Source organism: Monomorium pharaonis, chromosome 4 (genome assembly GCF_013373865.1).
Source record: "Monomorium pharaonis isolate MP-MQ-018 chromosome 4, ASM1337386v2, whole genome shotgun sequence".
Classification (NCBI taxonomy): Eukaryota; Metazoa; Arthropoda; class Insecta; order Hymenoptera; family Formicidae; genus Monomorium; species Monomorium pharaonis.
Window position 1 is genome coordinate 7500412 of NC_050470.1, and position 22387 is coordinate 7522798.

The 22387-nt window shown below is 32.3% G+C and overlaps 1 protein-coding gene across 3 annotated transcripts in view; it reads right to left on the bottom strand.

The window, feature by feature from the left end:
- The window catches only part of LOC105835774 (serine/threonine-protein kinase par-1), an 87849-nt gene that overhangs the window by 6999 nt on the left and 58463 nt on the right, over nucleotides 1–22387 (bottom strand). For 2 of the 3 annotated variants that reach the window (XM_012679311.3, XM_012679309.3), the window contains exons 4-7: nucleotides 11957–12525; nucleotides 9976–10403; nucleotides 6714–7074; nucleotides 5447–5643 (exon numbers count right to left, since the gene is read on the bottom strand). In XM_012679311.3, coding sequence (XP_012534765.1) covers nucleotides 5447–5643; nucleotides 6714–7074; nucleotides 9976–10403; nucleotides 11957–12525 — 1555 coding nt within the window. The remainder of the gene's footprint in view (nucleotides 1–5446; nucleotides 5644–6713; nucleotides 7075–9975; nucleotides 10404–11956; nucleotides 12526–22387) is intronic. The other variant, XM_028189150.2, reaches the window with a different exon arrangement.

The window sequence follows — 22387 nt, forward strand, 5'->3', positions numbered from 1 at the left end:
CGGAAATCACCGTCGCCGACGGCGAAAATCATGAGTACCGCAACGACACGAGCGTCGGCGCATAATTAAAAGCGATTAATTAAACAACGTTTGCACGAAACGCCCGGCATTAACGACGCAAATGCGCTGCGCGAACCCGGCGGGACGACTTATAAATGATAATTATCTCTTTCCATTGTTTAGCTTATTAAAATAATCTCCGTATCCTTTTAAAAAACCTCCACGCGAGTGAAGTAACACATTAAGAGGTACCTGTGTACAGAGAATGTTTTTGAAATAGGGAAATAAATAAAAATATCTTGAAAACAAAACAAACTCCGTGAAACGTGATAATGAGAAAATTAATTATTTGAGAAAGATGTTTCAAGATAGCAAATGAAGATTTTAACCATTTTTTAAAAACAGAATGATATGATTTTTTTTTTACATAATACGATTTCTTCTTGCATATTAAGAATTACATAATTTTTTGTGCCTAAAGGTGTTAGGGTATAATTGCAAAAAATGAATAGTTATTTTATGTTAAAATATACCAGAAAGTATCTCTTAAACTATTTATTTTTTAATGACTCTATATTTTTTATATAATGAAAAAATCATGTTATTAAAAAAAAACACAACTTCATTAAAAAATGACAATAATCTTCATGTAATAGCAAACGTTGAAAAATCGATGAAAATGGATTTTACGTAGTACATGTATATCACTTTTTAAAATATGAATTACAATTCTATGTTTTAGCTAACTTTCTTCGACATTACTATCTGTTTATTTCGATAGATCGCTAGTTTTTTTTTTTACAAAAATCTTTCCTGCACGCGTGCTATACGCAAATCTGTAAATGTCAAGCTTCTATGTTTAATAGATCCACAAAGGGAATGTTTCTTACGTATAAAAAGCTTACGGGAACCCAGCCTCTGTCTCGCAGAGCTAAACTTAACGTCCGTGAACTCCACACTATGACATTTAAAAAATACTCTCAGCCGGTTAGAAATAAATGACGCATAAATAATATCTATCTGATCTTTAAAGATTAACTCCTAGATACTATTTTTCTCCCATCTACTTTAAATAATCGGCTAGACATTACCGTTCCGTAAATGGTTTTATATTTTATGATATTCGGTCGTTTTCGTGGAAAAAGCTTCTCAAGTTACAACGGTAGAGAAGGGTTGGAATTCGTAATGCATCGCGCACGTTTATACTTCTGAATTGAACAAACTCGCTAATCGTTAAATTAGTTAAGCTTTTCCTGGAATGTCAGCAATGTTCACGGTAACGAACGCAACTTGTTCTGTGGTTATTGCATGTTTCTGTGCCACTCTCTTTATCATGCGATTTTGCAACTGAAATCCATTTTTTTGTTAGGATGAATGAATAAAATACTTTTTTGCATTGAGATAATATCTAAAATTCTTAAAAGACGTGAAAGTTGCTAACTTTAGAGAAAGTTGCTAACTCTTGTTTAAACGTTTATTTGCTTCATATAAGGTTTTGTTAAAGTTTAACATACATACTTAAGATTATCCGACTAATAAGATTTTCTTGTCTATTTGCATATTTAAAACTTGCTTCGTGTTATTAAATTTTGAACTTTTCTGAAAGATGTACTTTGCTACTGTAGAGTGCCCATAGACTGTATCGTCATCTCTTCCATTAGCTAACGCATTCTTAAATAAAATTGATTTATTGATTTTGGTAAATAGATTTGATGCAATCCATCGATCTCTACGTTTTTCTAAAGAATAAATGTAAAATAAACGAGTTTTTCAAAAATGATTAAAAATCGTATTTAAATTATGATGAAAATTAAATATTTTATATTGAACATACGTGAAATAAATTGAGAATCGGGATATTTGAAAGGGAGATATTTTTGAAAATAAATTGTTAATAAAAAGCGATTGGAAACATTCTTTGTCAAGGGAAAAAAGTAAAGTCTAAAACTAATCTGTAAATACGGGCTGTAAAAGCGTACTGTGAAACTGGTGATTAAAAAAGCAAATCCACGTACATATTGTGGAAAATTATTAAAATAAATTAAAAAGATATTTTGCAAGAATGGAAAAAACAAGATATGAAAAGTATTTATAAAATTAAAATATTCATAAAATTAAAAGTACATAAAGAATTATCTGAAGAAGTATTAAATTCGTTAGTTTAATGAATAAAATATAAAAATGTATTAAGTTAGATAAGCGCGCGCGCGTGCGCGTGTGTGTTATATTAATAACATATTGAAATAAAAACAAATAAACATTGTAATAACGTTTCATTTCAAAATGATATATTTCAAGTAATATTATTTTATTTGATACTTTTTTCAAATATAAAAACTTTTATTTGATCATTTAATTTCTGAGAATAATTGATTTTTGCAACTGCTTCTAGAAATCTCTACTTAATAAAAAATCAACCAAAGAATTAAATAATTAAGAATTCATCATAATGAGATATCGTGGAATTTGATAGTTATTTGTTTTATGAAATCATAAATATTCAGGTTTAATTCAATGTGTGTTATGCAAAATATATAAAATTAATTAATATTTTAATTGAGAAAAAGTAATTCAAATAATATGAAAAGTTTTATTCGATTCAGAATACTCAACGATACGTTGCGTCAATTTTATGGAGAAATCTTTCCATTTTTCTAGCACCTCCATCGGATCCCACGCGAGATTTCGCGCGGCCTTATGCATTTTTATTTAGGAATCATACGGGCGGTTTCATCATAAGCGTTGCTGTAAATTCGCGATTTCCCGTGGAACGCGTTCTCACGTAAGCACGTCGTCTCGTCAGGCTGGTGGTGGCCATTTATTTTGTTACGGCGACTTGATTAAGTGTAATCGAGCGTGTGGTCTCGCGGGTCGAGAGTCTCTTATTATAGATATCGCCTTTCCTCGACGACGACGCAGCGGAAATTCAAGCGATCGGCCGTGGTACATCGATAAGGTCACGCGATAACAGTACTCTCGACCAAGTAATCTTGGAGATATATGGGGACAAAATTATAGCTGCCGTGCTAAAATATATTTCTCTCCCCCCCCCTCTCTCTCTCTCTCTCTCTCTCGCTTTTGCTTTCGCTCTTATTACGCTCAAGGCGTAATAATATGGATCAATGTTAATTTTATGCTCACCATCAGACAAGATTTGTATCATCTCCCAAAGTTGCGATACGACTTTTCCAACATGATTAAACATTTTGATTCATTTAGTATGCGTGTTATACTTCTTTGACGTCCGTGCAAGCATATGGAAAATTACAAATGATGGTGGCTGAGGTGAATACGAATGATATAATTAGAAATGAGAGATACGAAGAGAAAACCGGAGATATTAAAAAACAGCAGGGGTGTTGATGAGAAAATCTTGATAATGATGATGATTATATTAGGATTATGAATGGCATGAGAGTTAATCTAGGCATAGGATAACTGAACTAGGGATAGGATAATTGAACTGTGACCTTTCCTGATGGTTGAAAATACACGTTAAAGAGATAGTAAAAAATATAACAGCGCGGCTTTTGTATAATACACGTGCGTGTAAAATAAGTGTTGGCACATCTTATTCATAAATTAAAGTGAGTTAATGAGACTATTTATGATACAACGAGGCAAATATAATTTACTATAATATTTCCGAATTAATCTCAATCTTGATCAGTGTAACAGAATTTAAAAAGTTATAAACATGTATGAATAAAAAGAGATGTAAATTATTGGACGATAATTTAATCTTGAAATAATGCATTTATATTTATTACAGCATTAAGATCTTTGAACACTAATATCATATTTTTTTTTACACATTCGTTGTGTAACAGAATGGTTGTTAAATATGATTGTAAAGCTTAAAATTCAATCGGTATATTTCAATTATTTTTCGTTGCAATCAATATTCACGTGAACACGCTCGCGTAAATTGCATCCCATCGTGAAGCGCTGATTGAAGAAAAAGGGAAAAACACGATGAAATATATAACCGTTCAAGCTTGGCAATTACTATCTTCACATTTTCTCGAATACGTGTGTACCATGCGTGTGTGTTCATCACAAGCACATATTATTTCACGAAACATCAATATCAAGTTTATCCTCGAAAAACAAAGAGCTTGGCGTGCTGTAAAAAATTTTCGCCCAGGAAAGAGCCATTAGATCAAGAGAGGCTCGCGGCTAATTGCAAAACAAAGAAGGTTACACTTTGAGAGCATTTTGTACAAGAGTCCTTTTTTTACACGTCGAACGTATTCCGTATAATTCTGTCGTTTCGCTGATCAAGGCACTCTCGTAAAACACAAAACTACGTCCCACTTGTGAAATGCGAAACCTTCTAAAATTCAGATTAGCCCGTAACGTCAGTTTTTCCACCCCCACCCCCCTCCCCCGGGGGCTTAGAGCCCGTAACGCGCGTAGCTTAATGAACTCGACGCAGCTGGGATACGCAAATTACCTCGTTGCTGCATCAGCCACTTTGTCCCGTCTTTCTTTGTGCATCGCATTGCGTTACTGGCGCACTCGATTCGTTCGGAGACTATTCGGGGCAGGCGACGCGACGCACGCGAGTTTAACGACTTTAATTGAAGCGCATTCAATCCAGCCGACCGACGGCGGAGATGAGCGACGCGACCGGAAAATCTCTTTTTGCTATAATCACGAACATTTATGCGTCGCGCGAAGGGGTCCTTGGTTGGGTGCCACTCTCCCGATGTATGTAGGTCAATCCGCACGTGTCGACTCTGCGGTTTGAGAGGTCACTGCTTGCGGGTGGAAGTGACGTATAATAGCCGGCCGATTTATCGACTTTTAAACCTACGGACGGAGATCGGCATCACTTGGGTGCACGTTCTGTACACGCGCTATTTGTTGCCCGATCCTGTTTCCGCGACTGCGACTCCAATATCACGTATCGTCGCGATTATTGCGACTGTGTATCGCGAGCGTATTGGATTCTCGCGAATGGACGAACGCGACAGAGCTAAACTCGTGTTCAGCGCTCGGAAAAAAATGAATTTTAATAAGCGAGATAATAGCGAAGAAAGAGGAGATAGATTGGCACAGTATAATGAATTATACAATAAAGAAAATAAAATAGGGTCACGCATTAAAAAATTAGAATTCTCTCTGTAAGGGCTTTTTTTGCACCTATATAACCCATATACCTGTATAACAATTTTTTTGCCGTATTTGAATGCGATTATAGTCGCGCAATAATTTTCTAATTATCGTATGATAATTAGCAACTAAGGACAAAGGCAAATTACAGCCACAATCTAATTTAAATACTTTGTATGTGTTCTCTACATTGATATTAATATATTACACACATTTTTCTTAAAATAGGAATTACATGAGAATATGAATATTATTCACATTTTTCTTTTAAATACTGAACATTAATCATACAATATATTACGAGAATGATGTACTATTAATTACTTACCGGTCCCAAGTACTGCGCGTTAGCAACGGTTGTTTCGGGCGCCGCGAAGGCCGGCGTGCCAGCTTGTCCCGTCAATAATTCTCCAGATTCTCTTAATTCCGTGCTGACGCCTAAATCAGCGATTTTAATCCTGTCGTCCCTGTCCACCAGTAAATTGCTCGGCTTTATGTCACGATGCACTATTTTCTGATAATGCACTGCGAAAACAGTAATAAAAATCCATTTTATAATACGTTTTTAATGATTGTGTAATTTTTATTAGAATTTAACTTAAAAAATCTGAATTTTATATCGAAATATCTATTTTTTTTATTAATGTACACTGAAAAAAAAATTTGGTTGAATTAATTGAAATGTGAACTAACGGTTCGGATTCTAGTTGAATCTACCAAATTTCTAATTAATTTAACAAAAATTCTTGTTGAATTAATTGGAAATCTGATCAGATCAACTAGAAATCTGAACCGTTAGTTCAATTCTAGTTAATTCAACAAGACTCTTTTTTTCAGTGTAGAGGCTGCATTTGGCGTTTGTCGCGTTTATAGGCATCACGTGTTTGTCTTTGTTTAATATTTCATGAACAAGGATAGAACTTTTAAAGCGCCAAGTCGAATGCAGCCGGAGTATTTCTTGAATTGAAGATTGTTTACGTAACTGAATGAATACATTTCATATATCCTCCTCTCTCCTCTCGCGGAATTAGATCGGTATTGCAAGTTTTAAGTCGATTTATTATCTAAGCAGCTTTATGTTTTATTGAACAGTGTCTGGTCAGACTACTACACTCTCATGTAAAGTATACTAATGCGGTTACTGGTTTACGTAATGTACGTGACGCTTCTTTCGCCATTGATCCGCGATGAACGTTGTGATCCATAATAGGCGCCAGATACATTACGCAAATCCGCCTGTCGAGGGAATTTGCATTCTATTATTTAACGCGTACGTGATAAACATAATGCACATCAAATGCGAGTGTATTCTCTGTTATACGATTAAAACGCGAATCTGTTAATTTTGAAAATCCATTCAGATGAAAACGAGATTGAAAAGAGAATGAAAAAAAATTTAATTTTAATAACTGTTATTCAATTTGTGATAACGCGGCTAAAAATTACTTTCAAGTTTGCGTTTATTACGACATTTAGAATTTAATTTTGATGATTATGCATTTTGACGAGTTGTACTTGCTAGATATTTTAGGAAAATTTCTTTGTACAAAAATTCTGATTTTTTAAATAAGAAAATAGAATATATAATGACTCACAATATTCGACTCCCATGACAACATCGCGGAAATAACGTCTGGCCGTCGCCTCATTCAAAGGTTTGTCGGTGGGTATAAGAAGGATTTCTCCCCTGTGGACCAGTTCGAAGACCAGGTAGAGATTGTCCTTGTCGGGATGGTCGAGCACCTCGACAAGTTTCACGACGTTCGGGTGATCGAGTTTCTTTAGGATGGCGATCTCCCTGTAAACTTTCGCCAAGGGATCGGCGCCCGCTCGGCGCGGTGGTATCTTCCCAAATATCCCCGTTTTCTTCATTAATTTCCTCTTGCTCACTATCTTCATGGCGTAATACATGCCGTCCTCCTCGTTGAAAACCTTCTTCACGACACCGAAAGAGCCCTGTGGCAAGTGTGAAGTGATGCATAAGTGAAGGCACGAAAGCGTACATAGTTGACAGCACATTCTCAGAGTTGAGATTTTCAAGCGGGCTTCTCTGCGTGGGAATTACTCGATTACTATTTAATTCAACCTTCAGTTCTTTCAACATTTCTTGACATACAAATATGTTATTGAACGTTTTTGAGAAAATTCTCGTTAAACGTAAATTTAATGTAATTTTATCTAAATGTAAATTATGAAACAGTATTCTCTTTTACAATAAGAGTTCCAATTCAATATTTGACTTTTATAAAAATATCAAATTAATCAAGACTCTTGATGGAATAATAACATTTTCTCAATATTTTATCTATTTTTTAACAAAGATTATTTTACCTTTAGAGAATGTTTTCTCTCTTCTAGAATTAATGATTTCTCGTTAATGAAGTTTTAAACGGAATAGTCTTGACGCTGGTACGAAAAATATTGTTAGGTAATACTTAGAGATGAACGCATTTTATATAAAGAGGAATCATGTTTTATCGATAATCTCATCGATTCTCTCTGCATCCTTTTACCTTAACCTTGCAACCCTTTTTGTGGTTCAGCTGCGCTGTTATCATTATGCACTTTACATCACCGTGGCGACTAGGTCGAAGGTCATCGGCGATGCTATCGGGAGTGGAAGTGTAATTTTATAGTTCACGGTATGGTCACCTTTGAGCGCGTCCGGTCGTGGCTATTATTTCGTTATAAATATATAAGCGCGGCAAAAGCAAAATTTAAAAATATTACTATAACGCATATCTCAATCTCGCATTTAATAATGAATATTAATTTTTCAACATTTTCAAGCTTTAAGAGCTTGTGTATTTTAAAACTTAATTATTTGACACATGACTTAGAAAAATGAGTTTTTTATGATTAGAATATTGCCACATTATTTATAACGCACATCTACAGTTATGGTATTAATCAGTGTTAGTTAATTGACTTGCGAGATAAATTAAGTCTCTCAGAAATAGCTTTTGACGCAATATAGTCGGTATAATAATTATCTGGGTTTTTTTTCCAATCTCAACAAGATCTTTTACCGTGTGTATAATTACGCATCGGGGCAGGATTGATGTAACGACATTGCTGCTAAGGACGCAGATCGATACGCGTTAATATACAGTTTATAAATGCATGACAGCGGCGATCGAGCGATTTCGGATACATTTCATTGTCGCGGTTGAAACGATTAATTGCTGGTATGAAACTTTATTGCGATCGATGGCTCTTATCTCAACGAGGAATTCAATCTCAAGTTCCAATGCAGTTTTAAACGATACGATAAGGGAGGAGAGATTAAATCGTGAACTTTGCGAGTTTGTTTCTGTTTTTTTTTTTTCTTTCTCCTTTTCCATCTGCTGGCTCATCGAAGATAATTTCACGCGCGAAATGACATTTGCCCTTGTTCGTAAAAAGTACTTCCTCTCTCTTTTTCTCTTTTTCTCTTTCTCTTTCTCCTTAGGGAATGATCTCTGGAATTCTCGGCGCGAACCTCAAGATCGTGCGCTGCAAACTTCTTCTCGCAGTTGGAAGCTTTGTGCTTTTCACTCGTAGCAAAGTGCGAAGTTATTACGATGGTTGTCTTCCTCGCATTTATTTTGAATCCAATCACGTTATACTATATGTGTTAGCACTGAGCGCCACACATTCACATTTTCGTACGGGCATTTTTGTATGCATTTTCATTTGAGGAAAATATGTTTGTCCGTCATTTACATCAAACGGAGACTTTGCTATTTTTCTTCTAAAACACGCGAGCGACTTTTAACCTTTCTGTTCCACAAAGTTTATTCAGTATTATTTCATCGTGTGTTTTAATCTTTACGCGAAAACGATGAAACGTTTTCAATGAAGTTATTGTTTTTCCGAGTCTTCATTTAATCCATTAAAAGTTTTACAGAAAAGAAGTCGAGCCAGAGATGGATGGTAAATACATACCGAAGAAAGACATACGGCTTATTAGACAAGAAACGCAGCAAGCATTTCTCGGGAAAACACGTCAGCAAATTAACGTATCGGTAGAGACAGAAAAAAATCTATTTATCTCTAATTACAATTATATAATGATCGAGCGGATAAATGCGCATGAAGATGCTACGATAATTTTAATAATTTCTGCGTCGTTCGAATTCCTGTTCCTGCGACTATCGAATATTGCGTTATCGGATGCGATATAACGTGATTATCGGCAGTAATCCGTAGCTGCTGCGTAACCGTTAATTACTTCTTAACAAGTAACACGAAGGATGGGCGGGGGGGGGGGAGAAATTGCTGAAAATGATGACTCGTAGTTATTGGTTATCCAGGAAGCGCTCGCCGTGCTCGATATCGATATCGATATCGATAATCATATCATTCTCTCGTTTTGTTACGTGAGCGCCGTGAAATGGTTTCGCTCTTCAATAAGAGGAATGCGTTGATCCTCTTATCGAATGCAGGTTGATTGTTAAAATACCATGAACATAATTGGAAAGGCATTAGACCGTCGCTATCTATTATGAAATTGGCACGAGATAGTTAGAATATTTTTTATCTTAGATTAAGATGATTCGTTTTCTCTTTATACACAATGACTAATAGCTGAAATTTTCATATTCTTTCATAAAAATCTTGACAATTGAAAAATAAAATTATTGTTTAATAAATTGTAAGTTATAACGGCAAGTATTTCGTACTGTCCTTTTCATATGGATTATTTAAACAAATTCGAAATTAATTTTTTTTTTTAATAGAGATCTATACGATTTCTAATGTTTTACATGTAAACGTAGATATAAAGACTGACAATTTTGGGGAACAAGTATTAATGACAGAATTATTTTTTTATTTGATTTCAAGATGGAGATTTTTGTGGAATTTTAATCTTACCTTTCCGATCTCATTCAGCACTTTGTATTGATTCAACTGCTGTTGACCGTCATGCTGGCTATCGACGGAGCATTCCCTGTTGAGGGCTCGGATGCGTTTCCTCGGCAATCTATTTGGGCTGGCGTGAGGGTAGCGAGAATGAACGGATTTGTAGGTGACATCGGCTTTCTCGAACAGTCGCTGACTCGGTCCTGCTTCGTCGGGCAAGGATAATTTTCTCAAATCTACTGTCCGATTATGATCCAAGGCAATAATAGTTTCCACGTTTGTCTTGTGCACATTCTTACAATTCGAGTCGGCGCTAGAATGATCGATGACTGTGTCAACTCGCTGAATCGTATCCGCCTTGTCCAGTGATGCATTTTTGCCGCTGTTGCGCGGGAGGTAAATGTTGGGGTTCTTGAAGATAGACGTCACTTGCATGTCGGCTAAGAAAATATTGACAATAGTGAAAATTCTGGCAAATCAATTTTGAAGATAACATCTTATACCGTCATTTTTTATCTTACCATGAAGCAACCATTCCATTAAGTAACAAAATTGAGAGGGGCGAAAAACACGGTTTATAAAAATCAGATCGCATCGCTCATTTGCTGTACATAATAAAAAAAAAGTTTTCCAGTTTGAATATCTAAATTATTAAAATTTTGTAACATCATTTTTTATACGATTTTGAGATAACGGTTTGGTCTACTAATATTGCAGAAGGATAAAAGTATCATTAGCTAATTTACTTGGTGTCTTGAATTTTCATCAAAATTCTTTTTTTGTGCAGAGAACTCACAAATGACAAAGTTGAAACAATTATTGCAGCAAATGGGCGATATTATATTACAGGTAAAATCCATTTTGAATAAACGTAATGTGTATATTATATATCAATCGATTATACAAGAATATTTTAAATCGGTTATTGTTCACGTTAGAGTGTCATAATTATTAAATTTGTTTATCTATGAAAATTGTCCGGAAAATTCTCTAATTAATCCGTTTATGAATTTCAAGAATTTCGTTCTATTTAATATAAAAAATCTATCCATAGCATATCGTTTATACACAGTAAAAAAATTTGTATTTTTAACAGATATCGCCTGTTCCAAACGATCCACAGAAATTTTTTTATTAATTTAACGTATTAAACATATGTTAAGTAGCAACATAAATCTTATGTTATATTTTAACATAAAAATAAATGTAAATTTTATAATTTGACATAATTTTTATGTAACAATTTAATAAGAAAATTATGTCAAAATAACACACATAAAATGTTACTTTAACGTTATAATAATGTTAATGTAACATATATAACGTGTTACAATAACATATTAATATATATGTTATTTAATATAATCATAATATTTTTTTAACACGTTATATATATTAATTTAACATATAATATATGTTAAATAATAATTATTTTAGAAATGCTGAAATAATTTTTTTTAATTGCATATATAGATTCAAAGATCATCGATAAAAATTTATGTGTGTATATTATTGGACTAATAGATATATGTGAATGCAATCGTACTAGGTTCTCTGTTCTTGGCGAGCCCCTTTTATTCACCCAGACGAATCTTTTTCACGAGAAATGCGCCATATCGGGGTAGATAGAAGTCCCCAGAAATGAAGTTTTTGTTAAAACCCGATTATAGAGTAAACTCAATATTTTTTTCTCTCAATTTTAACAGATAAATCCTATCACTGATAATAAGGAACATATTTATTGTGTAAAATTAAAAATAGATGCACATCGTGTTACTTTTACACTTTTTTTTCAGTTATTCTCATAATTTAACACTTTACTGGAATTAACACAACAGCAATACGTTAAAGTAACAAGCAAATATGTTAAATTTTGACATAAAAATTTTAACCGGGATATTTTTTAACAAGAAAACACAAAATTTTTTTACTGTGTAGCACTGTCATTTATTTCAGATCCGTAGGTTTGACAGCGACATAGTGTTTTACTTACTGAGACGTGTCGTCAGTCCGTCGGTGATCTCGTGAGCCTCGAAACTTATTTGTCGGGGCAGAGTCTTCTCTCTGGTGGCCTCCTTCGTTTCATCAACATTGGGCATGTCGAGATTGGAGCTCGACACCTCCCTGTGTATCTCTGTCGTCGGCATTCTCTCCTTCGCTGTATCTGCGGACGGCTCAGTGTTCTCCTCAATGTTTTCCTCTTTTCTATCAGCAAGATCCTTAATCAAGGCACCAAGAGGTATCGATTTCGATTTATGCCTCTCTTTGTCTTGCTGTTGCGTGTCGCTACTCGTCATGGAATTTCTTCTATTTTCGTCCAGGCTATCTCGACGGCTCACGTAGCCCGAGCTCTGTCTCCGGAGAACATCAGTGGTGGTCACGGTCTTTAATGCGCCCTCTCCCTCTTCGAGGTACAGTGCGCTGTCTTTGCGTACTTCCTGGATGTACTCTGGGCTCGCTAGTGTTTTTGACGGACCCGGCGCATCCGTCGGCAATTGCTCAGCGTCAGAATCTTTCTTCTGAGTGGGTGAATTTGAAGGTGATTTATCGACCGCAGAACCTCTGAAAAAGAGAAAAAAGCGAGGGTTTTCATATGTGTACTTGAAAACTTTTACAACTACATCATAAAACATTTATAAATAACATTAATATCTCGCAGCGGGTTTTTTTTTTATATTATCGCTATTTTTTGCTGGAAATTGAATTTTTGCAACATTTTGATCATGACGTAACCTTTTTACAGTTTATAATATTGTTTTATTAATAATGCATATGGCTTTCTACGACGATAATGTTACGATAAGTAAAATTAGTTTAAACTTCCGGTTATATCATATATTGTGTATGTACCACTTATAAAATTTATAAGATTTTTTATCAAAGCCCTATTGCCGCTTATTACTCCAACATTGTTCAAAAGTTGCAGAGTTACGGCTCGATAAGAAAATGTCAGACCGCCAACGCGCACAGTATAGTAGATCATCATTTGTCGAGATAATCGGTACGATACTTGACGTCGTAAAATAATCACGGAATAAGAGAAAGAGCATCACCGACACGTAATTAAACTTCTTCAAATGGCCACGAACGATATATAAATAAACCTTTAACAATGCAGATGAAGTTTCACCTATGACCTGATACATAAACAATTTATTTATTAACTTGTGTTATATGTTAATAACGAGACACGTATAAATGTCGATAAATTCAGCTCCAAAGTTGGGAGTAGACAACGATTCTGGTGTTTTATAAATACCTTCATACTTTATTTTTGCATTTAACATGGTTAATAATGTCTCTTATTTAATCCTATCTAAAAAAGGAGATGTTAAATCAAATCGAATTTATTGTTGCCGCTTTTCCGAGATGCTGATTGGCTGTCTCGCTATCTCGTTGTTAAGTGCGTTGTGACTTTCTTCACTTTGTGTCATTTCCAGCTGTCAAACTACTTCGTGTCATTTTCAGCTGTCAAACTGTCACTTTTGATAGTTGATTGAAATAATTACAAAAAATCAGGGAAAAAGAAAAAAGAGCCAAATAAAAAATATACGAGAGGAAGAGAAAGAGAGAGAGAGAGAGAGAGAGAGAGAGAGAGAGAGAGAGAGAGAGAGAGAGAGAGAGAGAGAGAGAGAGAGAAGGGGGGGGGAGAAGTAAGAATCCTTTCTAAAAAAGGGCATGGCATCGATACTCGCATCTCTCGAAGTATTGTTGTCGCTTTTCCGCGATGCCGATAGTTCCGGACGCGTACAATAATTTTCTAAAAAGTTCAGGTGAAATAATTAATTAAAACATTTTTTAAACAATTATTTTGCCCGAAAAACTTGAATTTCTAAGGCTACACGTCAAGTGCTAATCGAATATCGACAGATCTATTTATTTTAACGTAATTCTCATATAGTTCGGGACGCGTACAATATGTTTCTATAGATTTCAGGTGTTATAATTAATTAAAACATTTTTTAAATAATTATTTTGCCCAAAAAACTTGAATTTCTAAGGCTACACGTCAAGTGCTAATCGAATATCGACAGATCTATTTATTTGAACGCAATTCTCATATAGTTCAGGACGCGTACAATATGTTTCTATAGAGTTCAGGTGTTATAATTAATTAAAACATTTTTTAAACAATTATTATGTTCGAAAAACTTGAATTTCTAAGGCTACACGTACAGTGCTAATCGAATATCGACAGATCTATTTATTTGAACGTAATTCTCATATAGTTCGGGACGCGTACAATATGTTTCTATAGAGTTCAGGTGTTATAATTAATTAAAACATTTTTTAAACAATTATTATGTTCGAAAAACTTGAATTTCTAAGGCTACACGTCAAGTGCTAATCGAATATCGACAGATCTATTTATTTTAACGTAATTCTCATATAGTTCGGGACGCGTACAATATGTTTCTATAAAGTTCAGGTGATATAATTAATTAAAACATTTTTTAAACAATTATTTTGCCCGAAAAACTTAAATTTCTAAGGCTACACGTCAAGTGCTAATCGAATATCGACAGATCTATTTATTTTAACGTATATCTCATATAGTTCGGGACGCGTACAATATGTTTCTATAGAGTTTAGGTGTTATAATTAATTAAAACATTTTTTAAACAATTATTTTGCTTGAAAAACTTGAATTTCTAAGGCTACACGTCAAGTGCTAATCGAATATCGACAGATCTATTTATTTGAACGCAATTCTCATATAGTTCAGGACGCGTACAATATGTTTCTATCGAGTTCAGGTGTTATAATTAATTAAAACATTTTTTAAACAATTATTATGTTCGAAAAACTTGAATTTCTAAGGCTACACGTACAGTGCTAATCGAATATCGACAGATCTATTTATTTTAACGTATATCTCATATAGTTCGGGACGCGTACAATATGTTTCTATAGAGTTTAGGTGTTATAATTAATTAAAACATTTTTTAAACAATTATTATGTTCGAAAAACTTGAATTTTTAAGGCTACACGTCAAGTGCTAATCGAATATCGACAGATCTATTTATTTTAACGTAATTCTCATATAGTTCGGGACGCGTACAATATGTTTCTATAAAGTTCAGGTGATATAATTAATTAAAACATTTTTTAAACAATTATTTTGCCCGAAAAACTTGAATTTCTAAGGCTACACGTCAAGTGCTAATCGAATATCGACAGATCTATTTATTTTAACGTATATCTCATATAGTTCGGGACGCGTACAATATGTTTCTATAGAGTTCAGGTGATATAATTAATTAAAACAATTTTTAAACAATTATTTTGCCCGAAAAACTTGAATTTCTAAGGCTACACGTCAAGTGCTAATCGAATATCGACAGATCTATTTATTTTTACGTATATATCATATAGTTCGGGACGCGTACAATATGTTTCTATAGAGTTTAGGTGTTATAATTAATTAAAACATTTTTTAAACAATTATTATGTTCGAAAAACTTGAATTTTTAAGGCTACACGTCAAGTGCTAATCGAATATCGACAGATCTATTTATTTTAATGTATATCTCATATAGTTCGGGACGCGTACAATATGTTTCTATAGAGTTCAGGTGATATAATTAATTAAAACAATTTTTAAACAATTATTATGTTCGAAAAACTTGAATTTCTAAGGCTACACGTACAGTGCTAATCGAATATCGACAGATCTATTTATTTTAACGTATATCTCATATAGTTCGGGACGCGTACAATATGTTTCTATAGAGTTTAGGTGTTATAATTAATTAAAACATTTTTAAACAATTATTATGTTCGAAAAACTTGAATTTTTAAGGCTACACGTACAGTGCTAATCGAATATCGACAGATCTATTTATTTGAACGCAATTCTCATATAGTTCCGGACGCGTACAATATGTTTCTATAGAGTTCAGGTGTTATAATTAATTAAAACATTTTTTAAACAATTATTATGTTCGAAAAACTTGAATTTCTAAGGCTACACGTACAGTGCTAATCGAATATCGACAGATCTATTTATTTTAACGTATATCTCATATAGTTTGGGACGCGTACAATATGTTTCTATAGAGTTTAGGTGTTATAATTAATTAAAACATTTTTTAAACAATTATTATGTTCGAAAAACTTGAATTTTTAAGGCTACACGTCAAGTGTTAATCGAATATCGACAGATCTATTTATTTTAACGTATATCTCATATAGTTCGGGACGCGTACAATATGTTTCTATAGAGTTCAGGTGATATAATTAATTAAAACAATTTTTAAACAATTATTTTGCCCGAAAAACTTGAATTTCTAAGGCTACACGTCAAGTGCTAATCGAATATCGACAGATCTATTTATTTTAACGTATATATCGTATAGTTCGGGACGCGTACAATATGTTTCTATAGAGTTCAGGTGTTATAATTAATTAAAACATTTTTTAAACAATTATTTTGCCCAAAAAACTTGAATTTCTAAGGCTACATGTCAAGTGCTAATCGAATATTGACAGATCTATTTATTTGAACGTAATTCTCATATAGTTCGGGACGCGTACAATATGTTTCTATAAAGTTCAGGTGATATAATTAATTAGAACATTTTTTAAACAATTATTTTGCCCGAAAAACTTGAATTTTTGGGCTAGACGTGAAGTGCTAATAGAATATCGACAGATTTATTTATTTTAACGCAGTTTTCATATAGTTCTGGACGCGTACAATGGTTTTTTAAAGAGTTCAGGTGTTATAATTAATTAAAACATTTTTTAAACAATTGTTATGTTCGAAAAACTTGAATTTCTAAGGCTACACGTACAGTGCTAATCGAATATCGACAGATCTATTTATTTTAACGTATATCTCATATAGTTCGGGACGCGTACAATATGTTTCTATAGAGTTTAGGTGTTATAATTAATTAAAACATTTTTTAAACAATTATTATGTTCGAAAAACTTGAATTTTTAAGGCTACACGTCAAGTGCTAATCGAATATCGACAGATCTATTTATTTTAACGTAATTCTCATATAGTTCGGGACGCGTACAATATGTTTCTATAAATTTTAGGTGATATAATTAATTAAAACATTTTTTAAACAATTATTTTGCCCGAAAAACTTGAATTTCTAAGGCTACACGTCAAGTGCTAATCGAATATCGACAGATCTATTTATTTTAACGTAATTCTCATATAGTTCGGGACGCGTACAATATGTTTCTATAAAGTTCAGGTGATATAATTAATTAAAACATTTTTTAAACAATTATTATGTTCGAAAAACTTGAATTTCTAAGGCTACACGTACAGTGCTAATCGAATATCGACAGATCTATTTATTTTAACGTATATCTCATATAGTTCGGGACGCGTACAATATGTTTCTATAGAGTTTAGGTATTATAATTAATTAAAACATTTTTTAAACAATTATTTTGCTTGAAAAACTTGAATTTCTAAGGCTACACGTCAAGTGCTAATCGAATATCGACAGATCTATTTATTTGAACGCAATTCTCATATAGTTCAGGACGCGTACAATATGTTTCTATAGAGTTCAGGTGTTATAATTAATTAAAACATTTTTTAAACAATTATTATGTTCGAAAAACTTGAATTTCTAAGGCTACACGTACAGTGCTAATCGAATATCGACAGATCTATTTATTTGAACGTAATTCTCATATAGTTCGGGACGCGTACAATATGTTTCTATAGAGTTCAGGTGTTATAATTAATTAAAACATTTTTTAAACAATTATTATGTTCGAAAAACTTGAATTTCTAAGGCTACACGTCAAGTGCTAATCGAATATCGACAGATCTATTTATTTTAACGTAATTCTCATATAGTTCGGGACGCGTACAATATGTTTCTATAAAGTTCAGGTGATATAATTAATTAAAACATTTTTTAAACAATTATTTTGCCCGAAAAACTTGAATTTCTAAGGCTACACGTCAAGTGCTAATCGAATATCGACAGATCTATTTATTTTAACGTATATCTCATATAGTTCGGGACGCGTACAATATGTTTCTATAGAGTTCAGGTGATATAATTAATTAAAACAATTTTTAAACAATTATTTTGCCCGAAAAACTTGAATTTCTAAGGCTACACGTCAAGTGCTAATCGAATATCGACAGATCTATTTATTTTTACGTATATATCATATAGTTCGGGACGCGTACAATATGTTTCTATAGAGTTTAGGTGTTATAATTAATTAAAACATTTTTTAAACAATTATTATGTTCGAAAAACTTGAATTTTTAAGGCTACACGTCAAGTGCTAATCGAATATTGACAGATCTATTTATTTGAACGCAATTCTCATATAGTTCAGGACGCGTACAATATGTTTCTATCGAGTTCAGATGTTATAATTAATTAAAACATTTTTTAAACAATTATTATGTTCGAAAAACTTGAATTTCTAAGGCTACACGTACAGTGCTAATCGAATATCGACAGATCTATTTATTTTAACGTATATCTCATATAGTTCGGGACGCGTACAATATGTTTCTATAGAGTTTAGGTGTTATAATTAATTAAAACATTTTTTAAACAATTATTTTGCTTGAAAAACTTGAATTTTTAAGGCTACACGTCAAGTGCTAATTGAATATCGACAGATCTATTTATTTGAACGCAATTCTCATATAGTTCAGGACGCGTACAATATGTTTCTATAGAGTTCAGGTGTTATAATTAATTAAAACATTTTTTAAACAATTATTATGTTCGAAAAACTTGAATTTCTAAGGCTACACGTACAGTGCTAATCGAATATCGACAGATCTATTTATTTGAACGTAATTCTCATATAGTTCGGGACGCGTACAATATGTTTCTATAGAGTTCAGGTGATATAATTAATTAAAACATTTTTTAAACAATTATTATGTTCGAAAAACTTGAATTTCTAAGGCTACACGTCAAGTACTAATCGAATATCGACAGATCTATTTATTTTAACGTAATTCTCATATAGTTCGGGACGCGTACAATATGTTTCTATAAAGTTCAGGTGATATAATTAATTAAAACATTTTTTAAACAATTATTTTGCCCGAAAAACTTGAATTTCTAAGGCTACACGTCAAGTGCTAATCGAATATCGACAGATCTATTTATTTTAACGTATATCTCATATAGTTCGGGACGCGTACAATATGTTTCTATAGAGTTTAGGTGTTATAATTAATTAAAACATTTTTTAAACAATTATTTTGTTTGAAAAACTTGAATTTCTAAGGCTACACGTCAAGTGCTAATCGAATATCGACAGATCTATTTATTTGAACGCAATTCTCATATAGTTCAGGACGCGTACAATATGTTTCTATAGAGTTCAGGTGTTATAATTAATTAAAACATTTTTTAAACAATTATTATGTTCGAAAAACTTGAATTTCTAAGGCTACACGTACAGTGCTAATCGAATATCGACAGATCTATTTATTTTAACGTATATCTCATATAGTTCGGGACGCGTACAATATGTTTCTATAGAGTTTAGGTGTTATAATTAATTAAAACATTTTTTAAACAATTATTATGTTCGAAAAACTTGAATTTTTAAGGCTACACGTCAAGTGCTAATCGAATATCGACAGATCTATTTATTTTAACGTAATTCTCATATAGTTCGGGACGCGTACAATATGTTTCTATAAAGTTCAGGTGATATAATTAATTAAAACATTTTTTAAACAATTATTTTGCCCGAAAAACTTGAATTTCTAAGGCTACACGTCAAGTGCTAATCGAATATCGACAGATCTATTTATTTTAACGTATATCTCATATAGTTCGGGACGCGTACAATATGTTTCTATAGAGTTCAGGTGATATAATTAATTAAAACAATTTTTAAACAATTATTATGTTCGAAAAACTTGAATTTCTAAGGCTACACGTACAGTGCTAATCGAATATCGACAGATCTATTTATTTTAACGTATATCTCATATAGTTCGGGACGCGTACAATATGTTTCTATAGAGTTTAGGTGTTATAATTAATTAAAACATTTTTTAAACAATTATTATGTTCGAAAAACTTGAATTTTTAAGGCTACACGTACAGTGCTAATCGAATATCGACAGATCTATTTATTTTAACGTATATCTCATATAGTTCGGGACGCGTACAATATGTTTCTATAGAGTTTAGGTGTTATAATTAATTAAAACATTTTTTAAACAATTATTATGTTCGAAAAACTTGAATTTTTAAGGCTACACGTCAAGTGTTAATCGAATATCGACAGATCTATTTATTTTAACGTATATCTCATATAGTTCGGGACGCGTACAATATGTTTCTATAGAGTTCAGGTGATATAATTAATTAAAACAATTTTTAAACAATTATTATGTTCGAAAAACTTGAATTTCTAAGGCTACACGTACAGTGCTAATCGAATATCGACAGATCTATTTATTTTAACGTATATCTCATATAGTTCGGGACGCGTACAATATGTTTCTATAGAGTTTAGGTGTTATAATTAATTAAAACATTTTTTAAACAATTATTATGTTCGAAAAACTTGAATTTTTAAGGCTACACGTACAGTGCTAATCGAATATCGACAGATCTATTTATTTTAACGTATATCTCATATAGTTCGGGACGCGTACAATATGTTTCTATAGAGTTTAGGTGTTATAATTAATTAAAACATTTTTTAAACAATTATTATGTTCGAAAAACTTGAATTTTTAAGGCTACACGTCAAGTGCTAATCGAATATCGACAGATCTATTTATTTTAACGTAATTCTCATATTGTTCGGGACGCGTACAATATGTTTCTATAGAGTTTAAGTGTTATAATTAATTAAAACATTTTTTAAACAATTATTTTGCCCAAAAAACTTGAATTTCTAAGGCTACATGTCAAGTGCTAATCGAATATCGACAGATCTATTTATTTTAACGTATATATCGTATAGTTCGGGACGCGTACAATATGTTTCTATAGAGTTCAGGTGTTATAATTAATTAAAACATTTTTTAAACAATTATTTTGCCCAAAAAACTTGAATTTCTAAGGCTACATGTCAAGTGCTAATCGAATATTGACAGATCTATTTATTTGAACGTAATTCTCATATAGTTCGGGACGCGTACAATATGTTTCTATAAAGTTCAGGTGATATAATTAATTAGAACATTTTTAAACAATTATTTTGCCCGAAAAACTTGAATTTTTGGGCTAGACGTGAAGTGCTAATAGAATATCGACAGATTTATTTATTTTAACGCAGTTTTCATATAGTTCTGGACGCGTACAATGGTTTTTTAAAGAGTTCAGGTGTTATAATTAATTAAAACATTTTTTAAACAATTGTTATGTTCGAAAAAGTTGAATTTCTAAGGCTACACGTACAGTGCTAATCGAATATCGACAGATCTATTTATTTTAACGTATATCTCATATAGTTCGGGACGCGTACAATATGTTTCTATAGAGTTTAGGTGTTATAATTAATTAAAACATTTTTTAAACAATTATTATGTTCGAAAAACTTGAATTTTTAAGGCTACACGTCAAGTGCTAATCGAATATCGACAGATCTATTTATTTTAACGTAATTCTCATATAGTTCGGGACGCGTACAATATGTTTCTATAAATTTTAGGTGATATAATTAATTAAAACATTTTTTAAACAATTATTTTGCCCGAAAAACTTGAATTTCTAAGGCTACACGTCAAGTGCTAATCGAATATCGACAGATCTATTTATTTTAACGTAATTCTCATATAGTTCGGGACGCGTACAATATGTTTCTATAAAGTTCAGGTGATATAATTAATTAAAACATTTTTTAAACAATTATTATGTTCGAAAAACTTGAATTTCTAAGGCTACACGTACAGTGCTAATCGAATATCGACAGATCTATTTATTTTAACGTATATCTCATATAGTTCGGGACGCGTACAATATGTTTCTATAGAGTTTAGGTATTATAATTAATTAAAACATTTTTTAAACAATTATTTTGCTTGAAAAACTTGAATTTCTAAGGCTACACGTCAAGTGCTAATCGAATATCGACAGATCTATTTATTTGAACGCAATTCTCATATAGTTCAGGGACGCGTACAATATGTTTCTATAGAGTTCAGGTGTTATAATTAATTAAAACATTTTTTAAACAATTATTATGTTCGAAAAACTTGAATTTCTAAGGCTACACGTACAGTGCTAATCGAATATCGACAGATCTATTTATTTGAACGTAATTCTCATATAGTTCGGGACGCGTACAATATGTTTCTATAGAGTTCAGGTGTTATAATTAATTAAAACATTTTTTAAACAATTATTATGTTCGAAAAACTTGAATTTCTAAGGCTACACGTCAAGTGCTAATCGAATATCGACAGATCTATTTATTTTAACGTAATTCTCATAT